Source organism: Dipodomys merriami, unplaced genomic scaffold, assembly GCF_024711535.1.
Source record: "Dipodomys merriami isolate MVZ:Mamm:240054 unplaced genomic scaffold, mDipMer1.0.p SCAF_70, whole genome shotgun sequence".
In the NCBI taxonomy this organism is placed as follows: Eukaryota; Metazoa; Chordata; class Mammalia; order Rodentia; family Heteromyidae; genus Dipodomys; species Dipodomys merriami.
In genome coordinates, this window is record NW_027206291.1 from 3,498,546 (window position 1) to 3,508,861 (window position 10,316).

Genomic DNA, 10,316 nt, shown 5'->3' on the forward strand with positions numbered 1-10,316 from the left:
TCAAAGTGGTAGAGTAGCCTTGAGGGAAAGAGCTCAGGGACAGTGCCCAGGCTCTGAGTTCAAGCCCCATGACCACCACCACCACCACCACCACCAACAACAAAAGTTTGAATTTGCAGACCCTCACGAAGTCTTGGGGGCTCTCAGAAGCTCCTGGACTGCCTTTCAAAAGGTTTTCCAGGTTGTACCCTGAAGTGAGAACATGGAACCTGGGAAGCTAGGCTCATGCATATGTTCTGTTCTCTATGTGGGTCTGTTATCCAGCATGGAATGGCAGGCCAGAGAGGCTGTGCACCAAGGTGGAAACTCCATGGTAACCTACACAAAGCTGGCAATGGAAAGCCAGGGTACGCAGCAGGGACAGGTGTCCACGAGGAGGCAGTGTCTCTCAGGTAGCAGCTACTCACTGGCCCTAGCAAATCACAACTGTGCAAGAGACTGGCCGAGAGCAGTTCCTGTTTTATGAGAGAAATCGGAAATCTGGCCACCCGAAATCTCACCATTTTGAAGTGCTAGTTCCCAGGGAAGAACAAGCCAACCGAAACCTAAACGGGTCAGGTTAAACCCATCTGCTCATCCCTCAGGCAAGAGTGCCACTCATGCCTGTCTATGGCTTTCAACTCTGGCTATGTGTTGTAAAACATCTGTGGAGTTGTAAAACATCTACAACCGCCTGAGTCCTCCTGCAACCATCACAGACAAGACACAACAAACCACTGGAGGGGGGGGGGGCATAAGCACAGGGGGACATAAGCACAGTGCTGAGCATCCAGCCTAGGAATGGTGGGTGGGGTGTGAAGATAAGCTCTCCCAGCAGAAGCAAACAAAGAGTCCCACTGTGTCCACCAGCACTGTCAGATCCTCCAAGACAGCGATGCAAACCCATCAAACCCATCACCTCACGTTGGCTTAAGTACCATGGAGAGCTGCCGAGGCTCTGCCCAGCCAACACCAGGCACTGCAGTCTCCCTGGCTGGGTTCTCTCCCCTCACACTGGGGCTTGCAACCTGTCTTACCTCCCACCACCTTCTGTTGGATCTAAACATTCTAGGCTGGCACTCAATCCTTGCCCTCTGCATCCCACTCTTCTGCCCCACCCCATGGTCCTTTCTCAAGCGCCATGCTGAGCTCACCAGGTAGAAGTTCACTCAGTTCCCTCTACCTACAGTCACCCAAGTCCTCAGAGCATCAGCAACCCCAGGGCCTCCACCACAGCTCCCAGGAACGTGCCAGGGGAACCACACGGGGGTGACTCCAGTTTCTAGTTCCCTGAGAGGCAGCTTTATACACAGGATCTGTCTACACACAGGATCACCAAAGGGTGTAAAGGTCTCACAAACTCTGACCAGCAATGACACCTCTCAGCCACCAGCAGCACACCAGTGCTGGAGGAGGTGCGATGCGCAGCACACTCCCTGACCTCAGGGCATATCCTAGGGTATGTCTTTTTTGTTTTTGCTGGTCCTGGAGCTTGAACTTGGGGCTGGGGCTCTGTCCCTGAGCCTCTCTGTACTCAAGGCTAGAGCTCTACCACTTGAACCACAGCATACCACGTCCAGCCCTTTCAGAGTATTTTATTGGAGGTAAGAGTCTCATGGACTTTCCTGACTTTGCTGGCCTTGAACAGTGATCCTCAGATCTCAGCCTGAGTAGCTAGGATTATAGGCATGAGCCACTGGTGCCTGGCTCCAGGGTTTGTCTTAAATTCAGGAAAGCTACAAACACTCAATTTCCCTCATTTTGGGGGGTGGGGGAGATGGAGCTGAGAATCCAGTGAAAAACAGTTGTATCGCTCATAATTATCTTGAGTAAAACAAGAAAAGAATAAACTAAGAAAAGCCAAACCACTCCTGGAAAGCTTGGTCAGACTACATCAGTGGTCCTCAGCCTGGGAACTGGAGGGGGGGGGTGTACTATTTGGATCTAGGGTAGAGTTGCTGGGGTGCTGAACAGAACCTGCATAGGGTGACCCCCTGTGTGGCTGAGGTGAAAAAGAGGCTAGGAAAGGCTACAATCCCCAGCAATGAAGACTCAGTGAGCTACAACCCCAGCCCTTTTGAAAAATTTCCCACTAAGTAGTAGACCCCAGATTTGTAATCTTCCAGGGCTCTTGGGTGGCAGGGAATCATCCTCTCCCCCTCCCAGCTCCACCCGCCTCCCCCCCCCCCCCCGGCCCCCAAGCCAGTCCTATGGCTTGAATTCAGGGTTGGAGCTGTCCCTGACTTTCTTTTGCTGTGGGGCAGTGTTATACACTTGAGCCACAGTTCCATTCCTGGCTTTTCTATCGATTGTGGGGCTTGAACTCTGGGCCTGGGCGCTGTCCCTGAGCTCTTCAGCTCAAGGCGAGCGCTCTACCACTTGAACCACAGTGCCACATCTGGTTTTCTGGTGTTTAAATGGAGATGAGCTTCACTGACTTTCCTGCCCGCACTGGCTTTGAATTGCATCTTCAGATCTCAGCCTCCTGAATAGCTAGGATTACAGGCATGAGCCACCAGCGCCCACCTTCTCTCTCTGCTAGGCTAAAAATGTCTACACCAGAATCTGGTTGGTAAAAAACAAAAACAAAACCCACAACCATTTAATGAGTATTACTAAAGGCTGAGAAGAATACATTCATTCCCCTGTTGCTTACAGTAACGACAATGATTCCTATTTCCATTTTATTGCTTAGGAAAGAGGCCCCAAATCGCTTGCTGAATCCACAGCGGTCAGAACACACCCCTATAGGATAAAGCTGGGCCACCACCACCTTATACCAGCAAGTCTCACTTAGGGGGCAATTCTGCTCCCCCATCCCCAGTAGCTGGCTATAAGAGAGGCATTTTGGTGATCAGGGTTCCTGGGACTAAGGGATTTTAGCAAGTTCTAGCATGCTACTCTGTAAGCATATCACAATGCAGAGAACAGCCCTCTCCGGCTGTCAACAGTGCTACAGTTGAGAACCCTGTGCAGACTGTCTTCTGGCCTCCCACCAGTCATGTTGTCTATAGGCCAGCAAAGAATGTTACCTTTCCACGTGGAAATCTGGACTACATGATTTCCAATAGTTCTGACATGCCTGGCTTACTGTATTCCCAGTCTTCTCTCCCTTTACAAAAGACAAAACTCCGCTTTCAATCCTGAGTCTGTCTGCAGCATGGAATAATTTCACTAACAGAATAAAGAATGAGTTTGGGAGCATCAACAATGAAATGCTATGCTGGGGAGAATATTCCTCCCCTCAAGCCAGTCTCTCTCTCCTGAGACAGACCCATTTCCGTTGGAGTTTTAAAATCATGGACACCCAAAGGGCAGTAAGATAAGCGCTGGTGACTCACACCTGTAATCCTATACTGAAATCTGAGGATCCCGGTTTGAAGCCAACCCAGGCAGGATAGTCTGTGAGACTCATCTTCCAATTAAGCACCAAAAGGCCAGAAGTGGAGCTTTGGCTCAAGCAGTAGAGTGTTAGTCATAAGCAAAGCAGCTCAGGGTCAGCTCCCAGGTCCTGAGTTCAAGCCCCAAGACTGGCACCCAAAAAAAAAAAAAAAAAGAATAATAAAGGGGGGGAACAGTAAAAGTTGTTGTCCCCAACTAGGAGATCACCATGGCAACAAGAGCAAACAGGATGCAGTCCCAGACATGTAACTGAAGATGGCTCCTTGCACATTAGTACAGCACACCTCACCTGTCATACCAGTACAGAACAGTGCTTCTCAACCCTGACTGCAGAGCAGCAGCACCTGTGCTGCCCGCTGTGTGTCAAGGTGCCCAGGGCCAATAAATATCTCATGGGACCAAAATTTGTAGGGGGAGGGGCTGGAGCATCTGTGGATTTAAAAAGGCTCCCCAGGTGATTCTGAGGCAAGGCCAGGGCTGACACCCAGACTGAGATAACTGTGGAGACAGATAAGCCCAGAACAGAGAGGCAGAGGAGGCATGGAAAAGGAGTTTGGAGGATATTAGGTGTTTGTGGCTTGAACAGCAGGAAGTAAAGTACAGCTATGGGGCATTTAGAACACACAGGCAAGGAAGCCCTACTTTAGATAGAAAATAGAGTAGTATACATCCTAGCAGGCTGTAGCTGCATAAAACAGAAGTGGAATGATTAAAGGATGGCAGAGGCTGGGTTCCAGTGGCTCACATCTGTAATCTTGGCTACTCAAGAGGCTGGGACCTGAAGGATCCTAATTCGAAGTCAGTTAAGGCAGAAAAATCTTCAAAACATCTCCAATTAACCAGAAAGATGCTGGGCTGGAAGAGTCCAGAAGAGCAAGAAAGCTGAGCCAGATCGTAAGGCCTAAGTTCAAGCCCTAGAACAGGGACACATATTTTTAAAAAGGGCAAGGATATGAGGCATGAGATCCACTCAGCTTGATCTCCCAAGTCATAGCACCAGTGTCAGAGACAACTAGGTGAGGGTGCAATTTATTAGTTAAAAACCTTTAAATATTCAACAGTCCATTCCTCTACTTTACACTAATCCACTCCACTATGCAATTTACCACCGATATGAACACTATGCAAGCACTATGCAAGAAACAGCACTGCAAGACAACAAAGCATAATTCTGTGTTCAAATGCATCCCTCACAAGGATGCTTACTGACATTCATTCATTCATCCATCCACTCCTCTGTGCCAGACACTGTTCTAGAAGCAGGAGATCTTAGCAATACTGACAGACATTCCTGCCCCTGCAGAGCTTATGGTCTAGAGAAGCAAAATCTAACTCGCTCTAGATGGTGTGAAGTCCTCTGGGGGAAAGAGCAGATCAAGAGGGACAGGAAATGTGATCAGGATTTCAAAGTCCTCAATATCAGGAGGCATGAGTGAAGGAGATGCCAGGAGTGTTGGGATTTGTGCAGAGGCCCAGCAGGGAAAGGCTGCGAGGAGGGAGTGCCATTCAAGGAACACTGGGAGAGAAAGGTAGGGAGCCCTGCATTATGATGCTCCTTTGGCTAGGGATTCTGAAGCTGTCAGATGGGGAGTGACGGACAGAAGGGAGGCCACACCGAGGCAAGGGTGGTAGCAGTCACCTTCTTGAAACACAAGTTACAGGTGTGTGCCAGTATTTGCTGTGAGGTATGAAAGAGAGGAGCCAGAGGTGACCGCAAAGGTTTAAGCCGAGCCATGCAGCGTGGACTGGCCATTTACCACGATGGAGAAAATCTGAGGGGGGTGCAGAGAGAAGCACAACAGCTAGATGGGCCAAGCAGACAACCTGAAGGAGATGGCAGTCATGCTGCTTTTGAGTTCAGCAAAGTCGTGGGTTCAGATGTAAACATAAGGATGTCTGTAGAGACATAGATTCCTCATGATTCAAGGCTCTCTTCTGTATTCAACTGATCTCCAAGTAGGATGACATCGGCCCCTCCACACGGTAAGACGGCCAAGGTTGGGAGGCTCTCAAGACAGCACTCCGGTTGACATGCCGGCTCCTTACTAGTCTTGAGCTGCCTTGGGGAAGTAACTTAAGCCCTCTGACTCAGTTTCCTCAGTCCAGAGAATGGGTCTTACTGGAGCTTCTGTTGACTCGTGGGTGGTACAGATACCATCCCAAATGCTCCCTGAGAAGTCCCTCCTAAGAGCAATCGCGCATCAGCGTGGTGGGTACCGGAGCCCTCGGGTCCGCACTTCCCAACAGCGGGGAGCATCCTAAGCGGCGGGGGGGGGGGGGGGGAGAACCAGAGCCCGCAGGTAGAGCGCTTCCCCGCAGTTATGCGCTGAGACAAGGGAGGAGGCCAAAAATAGATCTTGGAAGTCCCGAAGTCCCCGCGACCGACCGAGGCTGAAAACGGGCACCGGCCGGCCTGGGGCAACTCCCTGGGGGGGGGGGGGAGGGAGGGAGAGGGGTCCAGCGAGTGCAACCTTGTCAGAAGCCCTCGGTGGGCCGAGGCGGCTCGCCCGGCGGGGAGGGCCCGGGCTCCCACGGCCGAAAGAAAGTACAGGGGGGAGGGGCGGGCGGGCACACGCAGCCGGGGCTTGGGGACAGCCAGATTCCGTGGCCAAGCCTTAATGGGGGGGGGGGGACGGCGACCTGGGAGAGGGGGAACAACTGGCGGGAACCGGGAACTGGCGGACCGGGGGGGGGTGCTGAGTTCGGGGCGGGGGTGGGAGTGAGCAGCTCTCTCGGGCTTCCTGGGTCTTCGGAGAGGAAGCCACGGGCCCAGGGAGGAGGAGGACCTGGCGGGACGGGGAGGTCCCCGAAGCGGAGGGCGGGCAGGGCAGCGTGGCGCGCCCGGGCCCAGGCCCAGGCCCGGAGGTCTATTTACATCCGAGGCCGAGGCGCCCAGGCCGCACCGTCCACCCCCCCGCAGCCCCGGGCCCGGCCCGCGAGGCCGAAGGGCCCCCGGGACGCGGCCCCTGCAGTCTCCCGGCTCCCGGGGGCCCGGCCGTGGCAGGAGCCGCGGCTGCGGCGAGCGAGGGGCCGAGACGCCGAGTCCCGCCTGAAGGGACGCGGTGGGGGGTGGCCGCGGGGTCCGCCGGGCCTCCAGAGCGGAGCGGACGGGGCTCCCGCGCTCCGGGGCTCCCACCCCTCGGGCCGGGAGCCCCCAAGCTGCCCACCGCCCGTTCTCCAGCCGCCAGCTGGCCCCCCGTCGGCGCCTCCCCTACCTTCGTTCGCCAGGTCCGCCATTTTACTTCCTTAAGCCCTCCCACAAGGCCCCGCGCCGGCCCGGGCTCCCCTGCTTTCTGCCAGAGACTCCCGCGCGTGCGCATTTAAACCAGTCCGGCTCCCGGTGAGGCGGGCATCTTGCGCCTGCGCAATGAGCCGCGCGCCGCACCGAGATGCTACTCGCGCTCTCAGCGCGCGCTTGCGTACTAACCGTCCTCTACCGCCTTGCCCCTCCCAGCCCCTACATCCTCCGCCTTCTTTTCCCGCCGGCGGAGGAGGGCGTGGTCATCGCTGCCTCGCGCCTGCGCGGGAGCCGCGGCGCTGTCCCGTCCCTGTCCGTCCGGCTGTCCGCGCTGGTGGGATGCGGCTCCCGTCGGCGGGAGAGGGAGCGGTACGGGCCGCTGCGGCCCCCAAGGCCTTCCTCCAGGTAAGCCCCTGGGCTTGCGGGGGAGAGGCCTGCGCCTCGGGCCTCGGCGCCTGAACCCAGCACCGGCTCTGCGGAGTCCGCGCGCGGAGGCGGGGGGGGGGGGCGGCCAGGACGGGGTGCAGCGCCCCGGGCTCGGAGCTAGGCCCCCACGGTTCCTATCTGTAACATGCGTTTTGCTTTTTTGGAGAGGGAGGCAGGATTTGAACCCAGGGCTTCGTGCTCGGTAGGCGCTCCCGCTGGAGCCGCGCCCCCCAGCCTTTTTTGCTCCTTCTTTTTGTTTTGGTCGGTCGTGGGGCCTGAACTCTGGGCCTGGGCGCTGTCCCTCAGCTCTTCAGCTCAAGGCTAGTGCTCTACCACTTGAGCCACAGCGCCACCTCCGGCTTTTTCTGCTCCTGTGGTGCTGAGGAATCGAACCCAGGGCCGCTCTGCCACTGAGCCACCTTCCCAGCCCCTTTCTTTTCTTTCTTTCAGCAGTCCTGGGGCTTGAACTCCGGGTCTGGATGCTGTCCCTGATTTTTTTTTTTTTTTTCTGCCCAAGGCTCTCTACCACTTGAGCCACAGCTCCTCGTCTGGCTTTTTGGGTGGTTCATTGGAGATCAGTCTCACGGATTTTGCTGCCCCACCTCAGATCTCAGCTTCTCTGGGCAGCTAGGATGACAGGATTACAGGTGTGAGCCACCAGTGTCTGGCTGACTTTAGTTATTTAATAGTCTTGGATTTATGGCTATCCCCGCCCCACCCCACCCAGACTGAGGTCCTCTAGATCTCAGCCTCCGGTGTAGCTAGGGTTGACAAATAGCCCATTATGCCCAGCTGTTAGTGTGATGGAGTCTTTTGAACAGTTTGCCTGGGATGGTCTCTGTCATCTTCTCAATTTGACCTCCCAGGTATTAAGTGTGAGAGCTACCACACCCTTATGAAGGATTCTTTTGTTTTGTGTTGGTCATAGCACTTGAACTCAGGGCCTGGACACAGTTCCTGAGGTTCAACCTCCCACTGTCCCCAGGCTAGCAGTGCTCTAGAGCAGGAGACACAGTTCTACCTTCAGCTTTTTTAGTGATTAATTGGAGGTAAAGAACCCCACTAGCATTATTGCCTGGGCTAGCTTCAGACCTCAGCCTCTTGAGTACCTAAGATTATAGGTGTGAGCCACTGGCCTTGGCTTGAAGACATCTTTTTAAAAGATAGTTGAAAATGTTTGTAAGTACTCAGGGGATTCCTTCGAGGCTCCTCAGGAGAATTTGTCTGAATTTGGAATCATTTTGCACTGTTCATTGAGGCTCACTGCTCCAGCTGCTCCTCAGGACCTTTGCACCTGCTCATCCCTCTGCTTGGTGTCTGCACCGTGTTGCAGGTTCTTGCTCACATGTGAGCCCCAGCATTGCCTGTTTCTCCAGTGTGGTCTAGAAGAATTGAGGTCTTACGATTGCTGGGCCAAATCTAGCTTCTAACGTTATTATAGTTATTTTCAATATGCTTACTTGGTTAGGAAGGGGGAAAAATGGAACAAGTAATACAATCTCCTGGTGTCTGCATACTAAGAAATTTGTTTCAGTATCTACAAATAAAGTTTTATTTAAAACTAGTGGCTCATTTGCATGCATATCATTGAGAATGGCTTTTGAGCTTCAGTAGAAGAGCTGAGGCTTTTTAATGTTTTTTATTTTTGTTTGTTTAGTTTGGGTCTTGTCAAAACATTCACCAACACCTTACCTAGACTGGATGCATTATTGGGTACTGGGGATGGAACCCAGGACCTCTCATGTGCTAGCCAACAAATCTGCCACTTGATCTACACCCCCCAGACCTTTTGCTTGTGCCTTTTTTTTTTTTTTCCCAGTAGTGGGACTTGAACTTGGCCTGGGCACTATCCCTCAGCTCTTCAGCTCAAGGTGAGCACTCTTATCACTTGACCCACAGCACTACTTCTGGTTTTTGAGTGGTTTATTGGAGATAAACCTGCCCAGGCTGGCTTTGAACCTGGATCCTTAGATCTCAGCCTCCTGAGTAGCTAGGATGACAGGCACGAGCCACGCCACCCGGCTTGTGCCTTGTTTTTTGAGACAGTGTGCTGACAACTTTCTCTGAGCTTGGACTTGAAGTCCTTCTGCCTCCACTGTCCAGGTAGCCAGGATTATAGGCATATGCATCCACACCCAGCTAGAATGTGTGTGTGTGTGTGTATGTGTGTGTGTTGACTGTCTTGTATTTATCTGTAAATCCTGCACACCCCTTCCAAGTCCTCATCTTCACCTCTCCTTTACTCACTTCCCAATCAGTGGGGTGGGGGTCAATGTTTATCAACTATTTCTGGGATGGTAAAGAAAATCTGCCTGTCCATCTTGTAAATTTTACTGATATTTCTATCAGTTTCTTAAGTGATGAGCCCTAGTTTGTAGCAATTTCCAATGTAAATACTTCATCTATGGCCTGTATTTTGTGATTTTGTGTGTGTGTGTTGGCTTGAACTTAGTGCGTGGGCACTATCCCTGACCTTCTTTTGCTCAAGGCTAGTGCTCTACCACTTGAACCATAACTCTACTGTTTTTTCTTTCTTTTTTCTTTTTTTTTTGGTAGTTAACTAGAGATAAAAGTATCACGGACTTTCCTGCCTGGGCTAGCCTTGAACCTTTATCCTCAGGTCTCAGCCTCCTGAGTTCAGATGTGAGCCACTGGTGCCCAGCTGACTGTCCCTGAGTTTTTGTATTCAAGGCTAGTGCTCTACCACTTGAACCACAGCTCCAATTCTGGCTTTTTGGTGGTTAAATGGAGAGAAAAGACTCATGGACTTATCCTGCCTGGGGTGGTTTCAACCTTGATCCTCAGATCTCTTGGCCTTCTGAGTAGGTAGGATTATAGATGTGAACCACCAGTGCCTAGTGATAGCCTGTAGTTTTGTTTTGTTTTTGGTTGGTCATGGGGCCTGATCTCTAGGCCTGGGCACTGTCCCTCAGCTCTTCAGCCACAGTGCTACTTCCAGCTTTTTGCTGCTTATGTGGTGCTGAGGAATCGAACCCAGGGCCTCATGCATGCAAGGCAAGCACGCTACCATTGAGCTATCTTCCCAGCCCCTGTAGTTTTGTTTGTACCAGTAGTAGGGCTTGAACTCAGAGTCTCACACATTCTTGCTCTTTTTCCTCTCAGCATTCTACCACTTGAGCCACACCTCCAGTCCAGCATTTTGCTGTGTAATTGGAGACAAGAGTCTCACAGACTTTTCTACCTGGGCTGGCTTCAATCCTTGATCCTCCAGGCCTCAGCCTCCTCAGTCGCTGGAGTTACAGGTATGCAC

General features: G+C 52.7%; 1 protein-coding gene across 5 annotated transcripts in view; it reads right to left on the bottom strand.

Annotated features, from left to right (window-relative positions):
- Positions 1 to 6,683, bottom strand: part of Ranbp3 (RAN binding protein 3) — a 46,723-nt gene extending 40,040 nt beyond the window's left edge. For all 5 annotated transcript variants that reach the window (XM_070008336.1, XM_070008335.1, XM_070008332.1 and 2 more), the window contains exon 1: positions 6,597 to 6,683. In XM_070008336.1, the coding sequence (XP_069864437.1) occupies positions 6,597 to 6,618 (22 nt within the window). In that variant the 5' untranslated portion in view covers positions 6,619 to 6,683. The remainder of the gene's footprint in view (positions 1 to 6,596) is intronic.
- Between the last annotated feature and the right edge of the window lie 3,633 nt (positions 6,684 to 10,316).